Consider the following 21,598-nt stretch of genomic DNA (forward strand, 5'->3'; position numbering starts at 1 on the left):
AAAAAAAATTAACTTTGAAAGACTAAAGGATCATGGTAAAAAAGCCATGAATTCTATGTGCAGTATTCCCCTAGCGCTGGAGTTCTGCCGTTCTCATTGATCGGTAAACTTGGTCTTGGCTGGCTGTTCTCGCTGATCTTCTGGGGAGGGGCCTGTTGCCGTGGTTTTCAAATGTCTTTGCCGGAGGCGGATTTGCCCCGCCCTTGCCCCCTCCCGGCTAAGTAATCTGCTCAGGTTTGCTCTCCGGAGCTTTTGTTCCCTGCGAGCTTTCTGTACTGCTTTGGAGGCGGAGAGTGAAAATGGCGGCCTCCCAATCTCTGCCCTAAAGGAGCCGAGAACTCGGGGCCCCGCTCCTCAGTGCGCCCCCAGAGAAAAGCCGTCAGTCACTCCCGTCTCCCCGGTCTCCGGCCACACTCCGTGCTCACCCGGCCTGCCACCGTGCGTTTCTATCTCTGGCACCCGACCCCGGGTGGAGTCTCCAAACCCAGCAGATCCCTGCGGTGCGCTCCCGTGCGGCTCCTCCCGGGGGAGGAAGGTGAGTCTCCCCGGATCTGCCGCCTGTTGGGTCCCTGCTGGAGGAGCAGTGGCCTGACTGTGCCGCGGATCACAGTTTATGGCAACCCCGAGCTGAGAGCCTGCGCCTGGGCTCCGCCTCTGCAGCTGGCTTCTCTGCTCCGTTACCTGGGAGCTCTGCCACACTCAGGCACCCCCGGCCTTTCTGTGATCCCGAGGGTCCTGAGACCACACTGTCCCGGAGCGTTCCACCCCCCGTTTAGCCAACAGAGTGACATCCCTTGGCGGAGCAGACTTTTAAAAGTTCCGATTTTGTGCTCTGCGGCTCTATCACTTGCCAGAAGCGGCCGACGGAGGCCCCTCCCCCGCCGTCTATCCTCCCGAATATCGCCTCGGATTCACTTCTCCGCCCGTCCTACCTTCCCGAAAGTGGTCGCTTTTCTGATGAGAGAGTTGTTGCTCTTCTTTTCTTCGATCTCCTGTTGAGTTTGTAGGTGTTCAGAGTGGTTTGATCCCTATCCAGCTGAATTCCTGAGAGGAGACGAAATCCAGGTCTCCTACTCCTCCGCCATCTTGCTCCGCCCCCCAATTTGCATGACTCTTATTCCAGTTCTGGCATCATCATCCTTTTTTTTATTCTATTTTATATAAATGAGAAGGTGTTTAGTTAAAAAAAAAAAATAGGGGACTTTGAGAAGGGGATTAGAGAAAGCTGTCTGCTATCAGAAACTCATCCTAAGAGTATTGTAGATATCAAAACTGCAAATGCTAAAAGAGATACCAGCCATCACAGTGCTGGAATGTCTACGAATAAATCATCTGTAATATCACTCTTAATAGTTGTGGATATCAGATTCCAGCTGCAACTGTCAGGGCTCAAACTGACAACATTTTTAGAGTTAATTTCAGCTTAAGAAATCCAGTGAATATGTACCCACTGAGCACCTCACTGGTGCATGGCACAGTGGCTGGGCTTTATGGGATTTTCCAGAGAAATTCAAAACCTGGTTGCTGTCTTTGAGGAGCTTACAGTCGATTTATAATAATGAATTTTCACATACGTGAAACAGTCTGGAGAGCAATAACATGGCTGTGTGACCAATCAAGACCTAAGTGATACGGTATAGGAAAAAATGCCCTGATAGAGCAGAGAGAGTAGGGAAGGTTTTATGTGGAAGATATGACTTGAGATTTGTCTGAAAGGATACAGGACTTAGAAACAGGAGGGAAGGGAACGCCAGGATGGAGCTGTAGCACAATTGAAAGTAGTGACAGGAACTCAGAATGGTGAGAATATAGGGAGTGGGGGTAAGAGGGTACGGCGAGAGTGAAAGGAAATGGAGTCGACTGGATAGAATAGAGCCGTCTCCTAGAGCAGGAGTTAACACCCTTTTCCTGTGAAGGACCAGGAAGTCAGTATTTTAGGTTGTGCGGGCCATGTGGTCTCTGTCACAGCTGCTCAGTTCTGCTGTCGTATAAAAGCAGCCGTAGATGAGGAGTAAAGGAATGAGCTGTGTCCAGTGCAGTTTTTTGTTTTTTTTACAAAAGCAATCAGTGGCCTGAGTTTGGCCCACAGGCTGTAGTTTGCCCACCGCTGTCCTAGAGCCACGGTCCCCAAACGACGTGCCAGGCTGCACGTAACAAACTCACAGGGAGCCATAGGGTATTTTAAATTTTTGAGGGAAATACAGTGATACTTGACTTCTGCCTATAAATCCTAGAAATTGTTTTCTCTTCCTGCTGTAACGGATTACCTCCAACTTAGCCACTTAACACAATGCTCATTTATTGTCTTTGAGTGCTGTAGGTTCGAAGTCTGACGCAAATCTCACTAGGCTAAACGGAAGGTGTTAGCAGGGCTACGTTCCTTTCTGGGGGCTCAAGGGGGGGAATCCATTCCCTTGCTGTTTCCGACTTCTAGAGGCTGTTGGCATTCCTTGGCCTGTGCCTGGCCCTCTTCCTCCATCTTCAGAAGGTCGAGTCCTTCTCACATCACATCACTCCAGTGACCTTGCTTCTGTCATCACACCTACTTCTTTGCTTCTGACTCTTCTGCCTTCACTCTTCTCCTTTTAAGGACCCTTGTGATTACATTGGATAATTCAGGATAATCTCCCTCTCTTAGGGTCAACTGGTAAGTAAGTAACCTTAATTCCATCTGCAACCTTAATTCCTCTTTGCCACGTAACCTGATATATTCACAGGTTCCAGGGATTAGGACATAGGTGTCTTTGGAGGACCATTATTCTTCCTACCACAGCCTGCCCCCTGGCCTTCGAAGATCCACTTATATCTCACCTGCAGAATACATTCACCCCATCCCAACATCCCCAAACTCTCAACTGTTACAGCGACTCTTAAGTCTAAACTCTTATCTTAATGTCAGCAGCTCAGAATCCCCAAATCTCATCATCTAAATCAGGCGTGGGTCTGAGGCATCCTGGGGTAAAATTCCTCTCCATCTGCAGGTGTTGTTTTGTTTTGTTTTGTTTTTTGTTATTTCACTCTCAAAATATAATGGTGAGACAGGCATAGGATACCAGTTATAGGTATTCCAGTTCAAAGAGGGAGAAAAATGGAAGGCAAACGAAGTCACAGGTCTCAAGCAATTTCAAAATGCAGCCAAACTAATTCCATTACATTTCAGGACCTGCGACTAATTTCCTGGGGCTTGCAGCTTCATCCTGTGAACTTCAGACTCTGTCCTCTGGGCTCGTGGCTGCACCCTGGGTCCTCTTTCCTTTTTCAGGGAAGGAGCATGTCTGTGTAGCTCAGGAGCCTCATCAGCCTGTTTCCTGACTCTATAGAGTTTCGGAGGTCCACCAGCCTTCTTTCGGTTTTATACTCTCTCCATCTCTTCAGTCCACTGAGGCAGTTTGTGGGCTAGTATGCCATCCTCGAGAACCTTGTGGGTCTCACATGTATGTCATGGATATTCATTTGGTCAGACAAGAAGCTCTTGACAGGTCTTTCCTCGATAAACCTATTTCTATTCTTGGCTTCTGCTGAGATGGCTGTGGAGGTCTGAGTCACATGTTTAAGCTTTTCAAAGAGCTTTTTGTGTGACTGAATACTCTGACCTTTTGATCTGAGATATTAGCAAAAGATTTTCTAGCCACAGCCTTGGCTTTTTCTCTAGAGCATGCTTTCCTGACAGGGAATGTCTCAATTTTAGCATCTTCTGCAGTCCGGATAGGCTGAAAATTTCCAAAATCATTAAGTCCTGGTTCCTTTTTGTCCAATAGTTCTTTCTCAATTTATTTGTTTCCTCCCATGTTTTATGTGAGCAGCGAGAAGACACTAGGCCACACTTTCAGCACTTTGCTTGGAAATCTCAGCTAAATGTCCAGTGTCATCATTTACAAGTTCTGCTTTCCACAGAGCTGTAGGACACAATTCTGCTAAGCTCTCTGCCATGATGTAGCAAGGATGACCTTCCCTCAAATTTTCCAGTAGCATGTTCCTCATTTCCTCCTGAGCCTTCACCAGCAGCACCTAATTCATCAACTGTGATTCTACTAACAGTCTGTTCCCAGGGATGTAGGTATTCTCTGAAGAAATTTGCTCATTTCTCCACCATGCCCCTCACTTCCTTCTGAGCCCTCATTGGGGGGGTTGTTTAACATCCATATTTCTACTAACCATCTGTTCAATCTAGAATCTAGGTTACGATCTCGGCCATTTTGGTCATGGTCCTCAAATTCTTCTGGCCTCTGCCCACCACCACTCAGATCTAAAGCTGCTTTCCCATTTGTGGGCATTTGTTATAGCAGCACCCCATTGCCAGGTGCCAAAATCTGTTGCATTCCTTTTGATTACATTGCATCTTTGCAAGTCTGGGTGTTTAGTGGCTGCTGTGATGAAAAAGTAACACATGAGAGAGATGAGGGAAGCAGTGTCCAGTTTCCTTCCAAGGTTTGAGTGCCCAACACTGCCCAGCAGGCTTGCCCACGCATGCATCCCATTAGTAATTGTGGCTATTTAAGAATGAAATAAAAATTTCTTTTTCAATTCATACGTATTATTTTCTCAAATAGATACTAAATTTTAGTACATAAATACTGATTAAATTGTTTGGTCCTAACGGTGTGGTAACTGGAACTAGTACATACTGCTTTTGACCTAAGGGTGCCATGAAAAACTTGAGACACAAAGGGTGCCATGAACCGAGAAGCTTTGAGAACTTCTGTCTTAGAGGGATGTTGGGTAGAGTAGTTGATGCCTTAGACAGTGAGACATCAGTGTGTATTCTTGAATGGGGGAGTGATTTGAAACCATTCTATCTTAAGGATATAGTATGTTATAACTGTATACTGCTTTATGGTTTTTAAGGTGCTTTACATGAATTAGGTCAGCTGATGAATCGGGAAACAGGGCACAGGATGGATTGAAGGAAGGATTAAAGGCTCTTGGAGTAACCTAGGTGTGAGATGAATGTCTAAAACAAGAGTAGCCGTGAAGGAAGAAGTATAGGACAGATGCTGTGCAGAAAAGTTCAAACGATTTTGGTGACATATTAGATAAGGGATATAAAGGAGAGGGACGAATCCAAGATCATTGCAAGGTCTCAAATTTAGTACACTGGGATATTGGCGGGATCATTGATAGAGTAATGACTCTACTTTGAGAAAAGGAACTGGTGGAGTGGCAATGGTGGAAACTAGACCAGAGGGGGGTTGTTAAGACAGGAGAATGAAGAGGAGGTAGTGGGTGTAGACCACATATACCAGGATTGGGGAAGTAAAGGGAAGGAGATGAATAGAACAGTGTTTTTTGAGAAGAAATGGGACTGTAGAATACATGGTAACAGTATCTTGGTTGAGATGGTAGTTACATGACTGTATACATTTGTCAAAACTGTTAGAACTACACACTTAAAAAAGATTAATTTTACTCTGTGTAAATTTTACCTGAATACATGAAAACAGAGCTTTATTTTTCTTTTTAGTTAAGATATAATTCACATACTATAAATGTCACCATTATTAAGTGTACACTACAGTGATTTTAGTATATTCACAAATTGTGCAACCATCACCACTGTCGAACTCCAGAACATTTCCACCACCCCAAAAAGCGACTCCTTGTCTGTTAGCAGTCACTCCAATCCCTGGCAACCGCATAATCTACTTCCCTTTATTCCCCCAGTATTTTTTATTGTGGTAAAATAACAGGTACCGTAAAATTTACCATCCTAACCATTTCTAAGTGTATGGTTCAGGGGCATTAAGGACGTGCACACTGTTATGCAACCATCTCCACCATCCATCTCCAGAACTCTTGTCATCTTGCAAAACTGAAACTCTATACCTATTAAACCATAAGTTCCCATTCCTACTTCCCCCAGCCCCAGGCAACCACCATTCTCCTTTCTGTGTCTATGATTCTGACTACTCCAAGTACTTCATTGAAGTGAAATCACACAGTAATTTGTCTTTTTGTGACTGGCTTATTTCACTTAGCATAGGGTCCTCAAGCTTCCTGCATGTTGTAGCATGTGTCAGAATTTCCTTCCTTTTTTAAGGCTGAATATATATTCTGTTGTGTGTGTACGTATCTGTACATATGCACACATGCGCACGCGTGCAATACGTTTTGCTCATCCATTCATCCATCAGCAGACACTTGGGTTGCTCCCACGTTCTAGCTCTTGTGACTTACAGTCTATTTTGTCGGATATTAGTATAGCCACCATTTCTCTCTTTTGGTTACTGTTTACATGGAATATCGTTTCCCATCCTTTCGTTTTCAACCTATTTGTGTCTTTTTTATAACTAAAGTTCATCTCCTGTGGGCAGCATATATTTACATTCATAGTTTTGGGGGGGTTTTTTTTAGTCATTCCACCAATCTCTGTTTTTTGATTGGAGAGTTCAAACCATTTACATTTAAAGCACTCATGGATAAGGAGGGACTTCTGTCATTTTGCTCTGTTTTCTGTATGGCTTAGAAGATTTTTTTTTTGTGTCCCTCATTACCTATATTACTGTCTTCTTTTGTGTTCAGTTGATTTTTTTGTAGTGAAGATTTATTTCTCATTTCTTTTTGTGTATATTTTATAGCTGTTTTCTTTGTGGCTACCATGGGATTACATGATCCTGTGATCAGGAGAAGCAAACAGCAATCAGAGCGCAGATCCCCAATATTTGGAGGACAGGCTCTTTTTGCCCACCCTGGCTCCTGCAGGCTGCTCCTAAAATGTGTGCACAGCTGCCTGCCATGGGCCTGTGGATGGGAGATGGTAGCTACTCCTGTTCTAAGAGCTGAAATTTGCCAATGTACCATTCAAGCCTTCTCCCGAAAGTTGCAAGCCATCAGTAGACTCTAGAGTTCCAAATAGTTCAGACAGTTCTGCCAGTGCAGTGGCTGTCTAGGTGGGGGGATAGATTCCTGGTGCTTCCTACCCCATCATCTTTCCAGAATCCCATCTAATCCACTTCTTTTAAAAATAGTTTTAAGGGGCGCCTAGGTGACTCAGTCAGTTAAGCATCTGCTTTCAGTCCTGGGAGCCTGCTTTTCCCTCTGCCTGATGCTTCTCCCTCTGCTTGACACTTCTCCCTCTGCCTGATGCTTCTCCTTCTGCCTGTGTGTGTGCACACGCTCGCTCTCCTGACAAATAAATAAAATAAAATCTTTCAAAAATAGTTTTAAAATAGAATTGTAAGAGAAAACAAGGAATAGTTCTTCATCTGCGACTTGAAGGAAAGATACAAACATAGCAGTGTGAATGTTAGTAGCTTGGAGGGGAGTAAGTGTTTATAGGGGAGCTCACGTATGATTACTCTTCTCTGTGTAGTCAGAATCTAACTTAATATTAGTAAGGTGGAGGTAAGGAAGAATTCCTCTTAAGGAGAGAAGAGGTCTACAAAACCCTTGGGAATGATCCAAGGAGTCCAGAGATTTTTTAAAAATACTAAATTTGTCCTATTTCAGGTGTGTACAGCTCTACAGTAAGATATAATCCTAGGTTATAGAATTAAATAAGGATTAGTCATTTGAAATTGGCAGTTTTTAAAAAGTAAAATTCATGTTTTGACTTACACATATTACATCGTTTGACCCTAGGTTTAATGTTGTTCATTTGGGCAGAGAGATAAAAGAGAAAGAGCAAGAGCCAGAGCTGGGGTCCAGCCTCCACTAACAGATGTGCAGTGGAGGGTTGAAGGGGACTTTGTTGTTCATTGGTGCCCTAACTGCTGTGATCAACATTTGAATGAAGAGCTATGTAGATTTTTTTTAATTTATTCATGAGAGTCAGGGAGAGAGAGAGGCAGAGGAAGAAGCAGGCTCCCTGCCTAACAGGGAGCCCGATGCGGGACTCGATCCCAGGACCCTGGGATCATGACCTGAGCCGAAGGCAGACGCTTAACCATCTGAGCCACCCAGACGCCCCGCTATGTAGATATTTTTAAGTTAGCATTGGATTGATTTGTAATAGGTAGGGTGCAGTATTTGTTATTTGATCCTGACTTTCAACTTGGTCCTGAATTGTTTACCTGTAGTCCTCTGACAGTCGGAGTAGCTCCCCATCAACTTATCAGTATGGCTCTGTCCTCGCTCTGCAATTTAGTCTTCTGTCATTGTCTACAATGTCAGCTCTCCCACCTCATGATTCTAAAAGCCCTGAAAATTTGAAGAACACAGTACTTTTTAGGATTTGTGACCATTTTACCTTTGCAACCAAAGTGACCACTTAACATTACGACTTCGTCATTTTGACATGTAATTGCAAAGGCAGTGGATTCCCATCTTAGTTTCTGAAAGTGTAGATGTTCACACTTAGGCTGAATATTCTACATTGTCAGCTTCTGCTAAATGGGAGCATCTCAAAAATCGTAAAATTGTTCAACAGATCCTCAGCATCGATGTGCTTCTTCTTGCTTTTTCTTTCAGGTTGACAATAAATGCCCTTGCCCAGAAGCTCAATGCTTATTGGAAGGAAAAGACATCCCAAGAGAATTTTGAGACCTCCGCCATCACCAGGCCAATACCGTGAGTAGTAAATACAGGATATAAAAAGTATCAGGGATGATGTCCATAGAGCAAATGGAAGGAACAAGGGTAGTAAGATGGTGCTTTTCACGTAAGGAAATTTAATGAACTAAAAATAGGAAATCACAGGTACTAATTTCATCATTCTCTAGATCTCTTCATTCTGGTTTAAAACTTGTATGGTTTGGCTCATAAATATGAAGAGTTTAGGACTGTGAGTTTATCCTACAGGCAGTGTGATATAGTGGAAGATGATGGCCATTTAAATAAGACACTTCTGGGTTGAAAATCTGGATCTGCTTCTTAATAGTTGGGTGAGCTTCGGTAGGTTACTTCACCTCCGTGAGAATATGAAATTAGCATAACATTTTTAGCATAGTACCTGGCATATAGTAAGTGTTCAGAAATGTTAGCAAACTTCCCTTCTCTTTATTCTTAGTGAACATTGTTGGACCTGTACCAAGCAATTTGAGGGTAGAAGTAGAGAACCCAGCATGCCAGGAAAAAGGTAGAATTTATTGAATCTAAGATGGGCAATTACATACAGAACTGTGGATCAAGATGACATGCCTCAGTGAGTCAGGAAGGGAGCATAAAGCAGAGGATAGAATGTGTAACAACACATACATAATCAGTTACACCACCGTCATGACAAAGATTAGAGTGTAAAAAGTTTATTTTGGGGATTGTCACCTGTGGGTTTTTTTTTAATGGAAGTTATCAGGCAAATGTATGATATAAAATTTCATTTCAAATGCAGCATAATCGGCTGTTGTGTGAATCACTGTCTTATTCTGAAGATCTCTGCTCATGTCCAGACTCTGTGGTTTTCAAAGAAATGCCAACTTAGACGAGATGCCATTTTTTTTTTTTGCCTTGCAAATAAGCAGTGATTAATGCAGTGAAGCAGATGTTCATATATTGCTGGAGTGTGTGTGAATGTGTTATACCACCTTTCTGGAGGCAGAATTGTGATAATTATTATTATTTATTGAATACTTATATGCCAGGCCCTGGTGTAAGTTCTTTACATGTAGTTAAATTTATTTGATCATTACAACAACCCTATGAGGTAGACAGAATCATCATTTACCTCTTTACGAATGTAGACACTGATAGACTGAGAACTTAACTTGCTCAAGATGAAACAAGTAGAAAGTGGTAGATACAAGGTTCAAATATAGGCAGTCAGCCCCCCAAACCCAAGTTCTTAGCCATGACACTCTTCTGGAAGGATGCAGTGAGGGGAATATGGTGTAACCCCTTCAACGACCTATTTATTGCAAGCACGAGCTAAATGCCTCTGCCTGGGTAGAAGGATCTACCATAGTCTGATGTAACCCGAGGCAAGGAGTTGCTGTCTCTAATGCTTGTCTCCAAGGCAGTAATATTGGTATACTTCTGCAGGCAGCTCTTCTGTGCATCTACATGTAAAACCAAAGCTAATATGACCTTTCCTTTCCCCTACCACTACTTCTGAAAGTGCTTTTTGCTGTCTCTGACTCTAAATGAAACAGTGTGGCTGTATGGAAATATGTGGACACCAGAGGTCAGGCCTGAGCTTGGAGCTTAGAGGTTACAAGGCTGGAGCAGCCTGGAGCTAGGAGAGAGGAAGCTATATATCTAAAAACACGTATGAATTCTCTTTGTTAAAACAGAGTTTTATTTTTTAAAAAAGATTTTTATTTACTTATTTGTCAGAGAGAGAGAGCACGCGCACGAGCAAGGGGAGTGTCAGGCAGAGGGAGAAGCAGGCTCCCCGCTGAGCAGGAAGCCCGATGTGGGACTCGATCCCAGGACAATGCGGGACCTGATCCCAGGACCCTGGGATCATGACCTGAGCCGAAGGCAGACGCCCAACCGATTGAGCCACCCAGGCATCCCTAAAACAGTTCTAAACAAGAAGAGGACATTGTGTTTGAGTAGTAGAAATACGAGTGCCTTTTCTTTTTTATATCTTTCTGTATTTTCCAGTTTTTCTATAATAAGCTTATATTTTTATAGCTAGAAAAAAAGCATCATTTAAAAAGATAAGGAAGGGGCACCTGGGTGGCCCAGTTGGTTAAACATCCGACTCTTGATTTCAGCTCAGGTCATGATCTCAGGGTAGTGAGAACGAGCCCCACATCGGGCTCCGCACTGGGCATGGAGCCTGCTTAAGATTCTCTCCCTCTACCCCTTCCCCTCCCCTCCCACTCCACTCCCTGCTCTCACGTGTGTGCGCTCGCTCGCTCTCTCTCTAAAAAAAAAAGATAAGGAGAACATTGAACTAAGACATAAAAGAACCCTATCGCTCTATTGCAGTGGCCACTAGAAGAGCAGTATAAATGTAACATACATGCATCATACTCTAGGCTAAATTACATGTTTCTCAAATCGGCCCTTGGTGCCCTCTGCCCTCTTTCTGCCTTTCTCCAGCCTTCTCCCTCCAGTCTGCTTTTCACACCTTAGATGCGGACTACCTCTGTTACAGACAGACCATCTCCTTTCACAGAGCTACACAGTCTCTCTGAGGTATAGGTGACTGGGTTACGCTTCCTGACAGCGATGGGAGTGGCTTTGTGTCTTAAGCATAGAACTCTGGAAGGATTTTCACCTGAATTTAACCCAGTTGTTGGACTGGAGCCACCATATCTAGTTAGGAAATTTATTCACATTTATAGGACTTTTTAAGATTAATATTGGGAATATCAACCTAATAAAATTTTGATTGAAGTATAAACAAAGACTTTTGAACAGAAAAAAAGAGAGGACTAGGGAGTCTGCAGGGAAATGGGGGAGATTTGATGATGATGATGCTTCCGTGACTTCCACAAATGCATTTCAAACCTGTCACACAGTTGGATGGAAGCAAATAAAATGATTCTATGGGTTTTATTTCATGGTAATATTGTTACATATATATTTATATGTATATAAATTTTTTCCTAGTTAATTTTTGAGTTAAAATTATCCTCTTGTTTGCTTAGAACAAGAGATTTTGGATAAATATGATTCACTTCCATAAATAATGGTAGCTTACCATGTTAATACTTGTTACTATTTTTCATATCTATATCTGGTATAGTTCTATTATTATTTGTGACGTTCAAGATACATATTTTAGACACCTTGACCATAACATAACAGTTCTAACATATTTCATATATAAAACTTTGTTCTTTCACTTTTAGGGTGTGCCTTTCTAACGTAAGGGCACAGAGCTAGGATATACACAGTCATACTTCTGTTTTCCTTCATTCAGGAAGATTCCTGACCAGACATGGGTACAGTGTGATGAGTGTCTTAAATGGAGGAAGCTTCCTGGAAAGGTTGATCCGTCTACATTACCTGCAAGATGGTTTTGTTACTATAATTCCCATCCGAAGTACAGGTAAGGTTGGGACTCAGTGCTGTGTTAGAGAAAATTCCTGATTTGTCTCTGTATTCTAAAACACTTTTAAAAAAAGATTTTTTTTGAGTGTAGTTGACCTATAACGTTACATTGGTTTCAGATGTCTGACACGAGCATAGTGATTCGACAAGTCTGTACGTTCTGCTGTGCTCACCACAAGTGTGACTCCCCTCTGTCCCCATACAACACTGTTACTGTACCAGTGACCATATTCCCCCTTGCTGTACCTTTTATTCCCAGGATTTGTTCATTCCATAACCAGAACCCCACCCCCTTGCACTCATTTTGCCCACTTAAAACACTTGGCTTCAAGTCCTCACTCTGCAGCCTGGCGTCCGAGCCCCATGCTAACCGACCCCACCCTACCTGCCCAGCCTTCGTGTTCGTTGTACCTCAACACAAACCGTACGCTGTAGCCAGATCTGCGGCTCCAGTGTTCTCTGCACGCGTCGTGCTTGTTCCCTCCTCTGTGACTTGACCGTGTCATTCTGCTTGCTTACAGTGAGTTTCTGCATTCCATCTGCCCACCCACACCACAGCCATCTGGGAAGCCGGAGTGTTCTTGTGTGATACCCCTCCTGTTGACAATAGTTTACAATGATTTTATGCCGGCTTCCTGTGGTCTTTAATTCTTGACACGTTTGTTCACATCCTGTTTTGTATTCTTTAGATGGTTTTCATATGTATATACTTTGGCTCTTCAAGAGACTGTAAACTATTCGAGACCGAGGGCTTTACATTTCAGGTGGGGTTGATGATTTTCTTCACATGCTTCCCTTCCTCTGCCTAAATCTATCGTCGTACCTTATTGTGCATTTAATGCCGTCTGTTCACATGTCCCCTGCAGGATCTAACATCTAAATACTGCCTGGCATATTGGTGAGCATTCATTTCATTTAACAAATATTTTCAATTTGACTCCGTAGTCACAAAGGTTCAAAAGAATAACTCCTTTTGCTTCACTTCAGCTGTGACTTTCTTAATATTTTTTTCCTGTTGGATAAATGCTGATAGAAAAAAAAAAAAGATACTAAAACAGGGTATGCGTTTTCAGAAAAATGTTTAAAATGGAGGAAATTAAGTAAATGAGGTCTAGGTCTATGATGAGTAAGCATTCCCCCATCGTCGTCTCCTGATGTCCCAAAGCCCCTCTCCCTGGACAGTAACCGGGACTGTGAGACTAGAATGTGGGACTGAGTGCTTAGGAGTCTCCATTTTGAAGCCTGGATCTTCTATCGGTTTACACTTTAGTCCAGGAGACATAGCCTTCCAGGACATGCCTCCTTAATAAAATGGGTATATCATAGGGTTTCCAGTTATTACTAATTTTCGTTTATTTGTTCTAGAATTGCTTTTGATCATTGAATACATTTTCTAGTACTCCTTTTAGTGTTTACTCCTAAGATTCTCTTCCTTGTGCTCTACATATAGCAGATGTATTTCCATTTATAGAATCCTTTCTCTCCTCTGTGCTCTAGTCTCCGCTGTGTTGTTTTTACAATGTCAGCTCCTAATCCCTTATTGCTTCCCTCTGTCATAGCCTCTGATTTTCTTCTTCAGGTATCATCACTTAGTTTAGGGATTCTCATGCTTCTAGACTGCACCTTGGGAATTACTTTCTTCGTAAACCAGAGGCAAAAGACCCAGGTTCTAGTCACAGCAATCATCTCTTTGTGTGGATCCTCAGGCAGGTCTCTCTTGTGCTTGAAATCCACTGTGTAAGAATAGAGATTATGCTTCTTGCCATCCACCATCATAGGAGTTTTGTAGCTGTCAAGTACTTTGAATGTCTTTGGGGAAAGGTGATATATATACCAAAAATAATTAGATAATGGTATGCCTTGAAGTAAGATTGCTACATGTTGGATGCCTAGGTGGCTCAGTCGGTTAAGCATCTGCCTTTGGCTCAGGTCATGATCCCAGGGTCCTGGGATAGAGTCCCGCATCCGGCTCCCTGCTCAGTAGGGAGTCTGCTTTTCCCTCTCCCTCTGCCCCTCCCCCCTGCTCCTGCATGTGCCCACATGCACGCGCTCTCTCTCTCTTTCTCTCAAATAAATAAATAAAATCTTAAAAAAAATAAAAGAATTGTTACATGGTAACCTGGCACACGGGTTTTGTAATGTGAGTGGAATCTGAACTCTAGTGTCAGAGGGTTGTTGACCTCTATGACCTGCCTCGTCATAGTTGTAAGGAGAGTAAAGGGTAAAACCATAAGGGCGCATTTTGTTTCCAAAAGATGATTTCTTCTCTGTACTGCAGGAGATGCTCTGTTCCAGAGGAACAAGAACTCATTGATGAAGACCTGTACTTGAGCAAAGCTAAGAAACAGTTGAGTATACCTAAGGTTCTAGATCATACAGTAGAGGGGCCTGACCCTTCATAACAGGACAGGGGGAGTTTTGAGAAGAGAGATGATTTTTTTTTTTTTTCTTTTTTGGCTTTGAACGATTTCGCTCTCACTTCTCTGTTCTCCCAATTCTTTTTTTTCTTTCTAATCTCCTGAATGTCTAACTCATGATTGTCTTCTGTCTCTCACCTTCCCCTCCCCCTCTCTCTTTTGATGGGACATTTGATCTCTCTCTTCAGTGGCAGAGTTTAGGAAGATACCCTCAGTTACTCAGTGAGGCCCACACTATTTCTAATTCGGAAGGAACATTATAACCTAAATCTACAATCTCCATTGCCGATGGAGAAATTTCACGAGTGAACTAAATAGCACTTTTATCTTCTCCTAGAGATCAAGCTGTTGAGAAGAAGCTGCCACCAGTGGACAATGAGAACCACCAGGTGAGAGACAGTCCGCCCTCTTTCTTTTCTCATACGAAATTTTCCCCAACAGAGGACATAGGTTGAAGGAAGCAGCAGTCTTGAAAGCTGCATAGAAATAATGAACCAGTTCTTCTGGTGGTCTTTTTTTCCATTGGATCTTTTGATTTTGCCTTGATCTGCTGTTACTGACGTTCAGATCACCAAAAATAGAAGAGCCAAATCTTTTATTTCCCAGATTTGGATTTCGTACTGATTCTGGACAGTGTGAATGTCACGTTCAGTGTCACAGAACATTCAGGGTTGTGTTCCATCCTCATACCGGCTGCTCCTGTTGAGTGTCTGGTTTTTCCTCAGTCTCCTTTCTTCCAGGACTCAGGGATGATTCCTTCCTCCTTCCTCTCAGGAAGAAGGGGTGGTTCTCTGTGCCCCTCCCCTATCCCTGCTTTCAGGCTGGCTGGCTTTATAAAGACTCTGCTGTTTTGAATTTTCAGGAGCACTGTCTCTCGGACATGGTTGCCCAGCTCCGGACGCTGAAGGGTGCAATAAGGTTGGCCGTCCTCAGGGACACTCCTTTCCTGACAGCCACCATAGCACCCATGTATCTTCCCCACCCAACCTTGCCTTTCTGCATGATTTTCCTCTTGACCCTCTTTCCCAGAGATATCTGCTAGTAGCATGTTAGATTCACCTTCTCCCCCTGCCCCCGCCCCAGTCAGGGTAGGTCAGACTGGTGAGGATAGAGGCAATCTAATACTAATTCTTCTTCTGACATCCTGCCGAGACCCAGGCATATGAATACACAGGTTTCATACCTTAATGTCTTGGCTTAATCGTCTGATCTAGAGATTGCGAGATTTCCTGGGACCGCCCTGTCCTCATTCAGTTTACCTCCCCTTTATATTCCTCCACCTTCATCATTTCTACTCTCTTCCTCAGCTGGCTCTCCCACAAGATCTTAGATGCATGTCTCTGTGTGTGTGCACTGTGAATATGCGTTAGTCTCTCGCATGCATTTCTCCAAAACCAGCCCTGACACTTGCTGCAATGCTCATTCTCTCCACCCCTGCCCGCATCACAGATCTCAGAGGAGTGAACACCCAGCCCTAAACTGGGTCACAGGAGAGAATTAGATGGTGGTTAGGGGGCCTGGGTGTGTGTTGTGGGTGGGATGACTCTAGGAGCCAATAAGTGAGTTGGGGAGGTCTGTTGGTGTCCAGCCGATAAGGTTATAACTGAACTGGGTTCAGTGGTCTAGTGTACATTACCTCGCGCTGTTTGTTTTGTGTAGGAAACCAGTTTCTTTTTATTTGGCCAAGTGTTTTCTCCTAGCATCAGAAGGATTTGACTCATCCTTTTGGTATTTTGTTTGAAATTGGGATTTTTATGAATCGCTTCTTTCTTTGCTAGGTATTTGCTAATCCACTGAAGATCCCTGCTATTCAAGATACAGATGAATTGAACAGTAAGACAATTGGATACGAGGGAATGGACAGTCCTAGCCGGCCTCCCTCTGTTGGAGAAGAAAGCAGGACACCTTCTCTTCAGCTTAAGCCTCTGGATTCCAGTGTTTTTCAGTTTTCCAGGTGGGTAGAAAACATAGTCTGTCTTCAGTAGTAAGCCTCGGGGTCCGTTTTCCTGTAAAGTCGGGGTGGTTATCGGGTTATGTTTCTCCTAAGGCCTAGCATGGACTTCAGATGGAGAAACATGATTTGGGGGTAATAGAATTGTGTGTTGCATGTACTTGCAATTTTTCAACATTACAACTGCTGTGTCAAGTCTGTCTGTCTCTCTCTTTTGAGGTAATCATCCGACAAATACTCTCTTATGTATTTTGTATTCACGTTATGTTGGGAACTGTGTTAAGTGAAATAATGGACGTGAAAACTCTTTGAAAAGCATAATGTGCAATCCAAATGTAAGGTAATATTACATAGATGAGCATTCTTTCTTTCCTTAAGCTTAGGAATATTGAGGTCCCGTGGGGCCCCATAGACCTAGCACATGTTGGCCACATTATAAAAAATAACTATTAGAAGTTTGTGCCATCAGGCTAGCCTTCTCGTTCATTGTCTCCTAGAGCCAATTGTGAGTATGAGTTTAGTTTTGGGTTTCACTTGTCCATCTTCTAGCACCTCGTCGGTATAATTTTGTTAGTCTTTATAACAGGAAGGCGCATACCTTTTCTTTTTCTTAAATAACAGGGGTATTTGAAGTGTTGAAAGATATGACTGCCCCTCTACTACCATGAGTCTGGAACTCAGGACTCCTAATTAGGACATGCCTTCTCCTCTCTGCTATGCTTCTCACTTCTGGCAGGGCCAAACCATAAGGCAGGTACAGAGTTGCTCTTTAAAAGTAGAAACTTCTGCAGTCATCAGTAACGTGACTATTGTATCATGGGTTACGAACTTTTCATTGACCGTCATCATTTGGGGTATCTTCTTAATATATTCTAGGATAGAAGCGATGGTATATACATAACAGGATAAACAAACAAACAAACAATAAAACCCCCAAAAAACGACTCCTGGCTTTTCCCCCTAATGGTACTGATTCTTTTCCTTATGTCTTGCTTTGTAGGTGGGTCTTTTCAGCTTCTCATCTAGACAAACATCTCCACATGTGTCCAAGTCCCCTATTCTGTGATTCTTCCACAGTTAAGCCCTGTAGACATTGGGAGAAGCCCATGACCCCCCTGAACATGAACAAAAGGTTTCGAGAGGAAGTAAGCTATTTTAGGAGCGACACTAGCAAAACTCTAAAGGAATTAAATGAGAATTGGTATGAGATCACCTAGAACGATGCCTTGGAAGCTAGGAAGCACTCAGTAACTAAAGTGAAATCGGAGTACTGTGGCAGGAGCCGTTTCTAAGATTGAACTGTGTAGCAAAATATAGTCCAGTCTGTCTCAGGGCCTTGAGTCTCATTTGAGTCTGTTCCCACCCGTAGCTTTCCAACTCCCGTTGTAGGTGGGGAGGGACATACAGTAAAGCGCTGTGTGTTTTTGAAGCACATTCTTGCCTCTCTGCTTCGATCTCCTTGAGGTAGCCATGCATCCAAATTGCCATTGGCATTTCAAGGTGTCGTAGCTCTTGAAGGCTGTCCTTTCCCTGCTGCGACCACTGTCTTTTCCTTTTTCTTCAGTGTTTCTTTTGTTACCCTAGAGTGGTTTCCAGTCCCCTGAAGGAGGTCACAGACGCTGATACATGTATGTGTGTATTTAATGTGTGCAGTATGGCGGTACAGCCATTGGGTGGCAGACTTCATCAGGCTTTCATGGGATTTCTGTATGAATTATTTACCGAACGGCACGTCCAGATTCGGGTTTTGGCTATAGAGGACAAGCAAAGTGCATCATTTGTGTGTCATTTAAATTTGAGAATAATATTCTTTCAAGGGAAAGAGATAACGTGATCATTGATGTTGCTAATGTCATATTTTATGTAGGCTCAGTAAGCTGAGGATGTCATTTTAAGCTACATGGATAAGGGGATTCAGATTGAGTGCAACGAGTCCGCCTTTTCATAGGGAGAAATGAAGGTACACAAGAGTTTGGTAAAATATACAGGGTTTTCTTGGTACAACAATGTTAATGAAATAATAGGTTTAGTCAGGAGTTACAAAGGTCTCCTTTGTTATTATCAAAATCTGAAGCTGATAAGGGTCCTTGGGTCATGTAGTATAGCTTTCCAACTCTAGATAAAATAAAGTCCACACTATCCAAGAGAGTTTTTTAAAAGTTTTAGCGGGGTAAGTTACATGACCTAGCAGGGGCCCCCGAGGGGTCTTTGGAAATAGCTTTGTGAGTTTCACAAACTAGCCAGGGGGATGGGGAGACGCGCAGTGAAGGGTAAGTTCAGCCAGGATGCAAGCGGGCATAATCGTTCAGCTTATTCTGTTAAAGGAAATAGTCCTTTTTGTTCATTCATACTGCATATATTTGAGTGCTTGCTGTATGAAAGGCAATGTTCTAAGGCAGTGATGGGATCAAAAATGAAGGAGTTTATGGCAGTCAAAGTTATACATGTAAGTATCCCCAATACATGCTAGGTTTCATATGTGTGGTTACAAACTTAAGGTCCAAAGTATCTATTAGCGTATGGACAAAGGAGAGAATTAGTAGCTGTAATTTATATAAATGTTTAGAGACCCCTTGAATAAACTGTATGTCAAAGGCTAATGATAAATAGTTCATGTTTTATTATTTTTTAATTATTTTTTAAAGATTTTATTTATTTATTTGACAGAGAGAGACACAGCGAGAGAGGGAACACAAGCAGGGGGAGTGGGAGAGGGAGAAGCAGGCTCCCCACTGAGCAGGGAGCCCGATGCGGGGCTCGATCCCAGGACCTTGGGATCATGACCCGAGCCGAAGGCAGACGCTTAACGATTGAGCCACCCAGGCGCCCCTTAGTTCATGTTTTAAAAGGATAACAGAAACCGGGGCGCCTGGGTGGCTCAGTCGTTAAGCGTCTGCCTTCGGCTCAGGTCATGATCCCAGGGTCCTGGGATCAAGCCCCGCATCGGGCTCCCTGCTCAGCGGGGAGCCTGCTTCTCCCTCTCCCACTCCCCAGGCTTGTGTTCCCTCTCTCGCTGTGTCTCTCTCTGTCAAATAAATAAAATCTTTAAAAAAAAAAAAAAAAAGGATAACAGAAACCATCCAAATTACACTATAATAGTCGAAGGAGAGGAAGACAGACATTCTAATATGTTTAAAAGAATATTTGAAAACAACAAACACAAGGTAGAAACAGAAGAACAATTTTATAAGTGAAGAAGATGGATTCAGCAGCCAGTATTAACATTTTAATGAGAGAGACTTCCAGAATGGAGAAATGTGAAGTGTCATGGACTCTTTCACCAACAAATAACCATTTAACTGGAAAATATTATTAAACAAAACAAGCATTTGAAGTTCCTGGAAATTGTCCTAGAGGCATTCAGCAAATAAATATTCATTCAGGAAAATCTATGACATCTCAGAGACAACCGCAAGAGACTTCAGCATTTAGCTTGCTCCTGTCCCCCTCCAAGCTGTATTTTACAAAAACTTCTCAGGGAGCTCCAGTCCAGGTGGGTGCGGTCAAGAAGCTGCGGGCTCCCTCTTTCCCTAGCTCCCAGTCTAGAGCTGTGGTTTCACCTGGGTCGGACAGGCCTCCAACATTTCTCGTGTCCCCTAGTTCTGTCTTGCTGCAGCTCTGTTCCAGGCAGACCCGGAGGACTAGGTCTCTCTTCTCCCACCCAGCCCCCACTCAGGGAGGAGGCACTCCCCCAGGGACAGCGTGCTGACGATGCTGGACTCCTGCTGCTCCAGCCCCAGCGTGCTTATAGGGCAGAGGTTCATGCCGGAAGCAGCAAGCCCAAAAAAACATCCCAGCATCCACATTCGTAAAGAAAATGTTCTTTCTTTTATGCCACTTCTGCACAGTGGCACCGAGGTTCTGCTTAGGGCAAGAGGCCTTAAAGCTGAAGAGCTCCTTCGCTCTACCGGAAGGAGCTGACTTTTATGTGGAACAGATCATGGAGCATTCCATTCGCAAAAGCATTGTCAAAAATAACGGTGATCTCGGTGAGCAGTAATTGAGAGGGCACTCATAGCTCTGTGATAACACGTTACAACGAGCAAAATGGCTGAGAGGTCAGAAGTTTGGTAACAGAGAGAACCAAGGAGAAAGCCAGTCAAAAAAGACCTCTCCTGGGATCACAGTCAGCCCTGGGATTAGGAAGGCTGTGCATAAACACAAGGCTCCATTTACTCAGGAGCAGTCAGACTAGGACATGAAGTGGACTTTAAATCAGTCCGCGAGCCTCACGCAGATCAAACAACAAAAGGACAGGGCCCTCACTGGCACTAAGGGCTTACGCACAGCCTCTGACCAACCACTGGCCCTTTCATAAGCTTCTCTGACCCAGGAACAAGTCCTAGGAAACCAGGCTCAGAAAGAAATCACACATATCCTGATAGACTGGAAGACCGCGTACATGCTCAAAGTTGTGCCCTCTCAGAGGAGATTCGAGAGGGAAAAATCCAAGCCGCTATGGCCTGGCCGGATGTGGGGCCGAAACAGATGCCTTGAACTGTGATAGCAGCCTCCGAGCCACACATACGTCCAATGGGAGAGGGTAGAAATCTAACTGGCTCAGGGGGCTTAAGCACAGTCTTTGACCAGTCAGTGGCCTATGCTGACCCAGGGCTGACCCCTAGGTTGCCAGGTAAGAGGAAAAACCAAGAAGAAATCTGTTTCCTCTACAGTATACAGCCTCTGATATTCCTGCTCAGATTTCTTCAGCCAAGTCACTAAGTAAACAACCAAGCAAACAACGACGTCAACCACTCAGGGAGATGGGAGCAGTAATCAGAGTGGCTGTGCTGTGTTACCTAAAACATCCAACTGTCAGGGCGCCTGGCTGGCTCAGTTGGAGGAGCGTGCGACTCTTGATCTCACGGTTGTCAGTTCGAGCCCTCCGCTGGCTGTAGAGATTACTTTAAAATTAAAAAAAAAAAATCTTTAGGGGCGCCTGGGTGGCTCAGTTGGTTAAGCGACTGCCTTCAGCTCAGGTCATGATCCTGGAGTCCCGGGATCGAGTCCCGCATCGGGCTCCCTGCTCAGCGGGGAGTCTGCTTCTCCCTCTGGCCCTCCTCCCTCTCATGCTCTCTGTCCCTCATTGTCCTCTCGCAAATAAATAAAATCTTAAAAAAAAAAAAAAAATCTTTAAAAGGATAAAATAGCCAGTTGGCAGCAAAAAAAAATTATGAGACATGCAAAGAAACAGGAAAGCGTGACCTGTACATAGGAGACAAAAAGAAGCAGATAATAGAAACTGCTCTTTAAGAGACCCAGATGTTGGATTTAGCAGACAAAGACCTCAAGGCAGCCATTATAAGGAAGGGATAACTGGGTGATGGGCATGAAGGAGGGCACTTGATGG

General features: G+C 43.6%; 1 protein-coding gene across 11 annotated transcripts in view; it reads left to right on the forward strand.

Moving 5' to 3' along the window:
- The window catches only part of MORC4 (MORC family CW-type zinc finger 4), a 64,216-nt gene that overhangs the window by 23,809 nt on the left and 18,809 nt on the right, over nt 1-21,598 (forward strand). For all 11 annotated transcript variants that reach the window (XR_014141235.1, XR_014141236.1, XR_014141237.1 and 8 more), the window contains 5 exons: nt 8,407-8,505; nt 11,750-11,878; nt 14,159-14,227; nt 14,635-14,686; nt 16,076-16,251. Coding sequence is in view for 8 of the 11 variants with exons in the window: in XM_081808462.1 (XP_081664588.1) it covers nt 8,407-8,505; nt 11,750-11,878; nt 14,159-14,227; nt 14,635-14,686; nt 16,076-16,251 (525 nt within the window). In the remaining 3 variants the exon portion in view is untranslated. The remainder of the gene's footprint in view (nt 1-8,406; nt 8,506-11,749; nt 11,879-14,158; nt 14,228-14,634; nt 14,687-16,075; nt 16,252-21,598) is intronic.

This window comes from Leptonychotes weddellii, chromosome X (assembly GCF_054177405.1).
Source record: "Leptonychotes weddellii isolate Sample4059 chromosome X, ASM5417740v2, whole genome shotgun sequence".
NCBI classification, from domain to species: domain Eukaryota; kingdom Metazoa; phylum Chordata; class Mammalia; order Carnivora; family Phocidae; genus Leptonychotes; species Leptonychotes weddellii.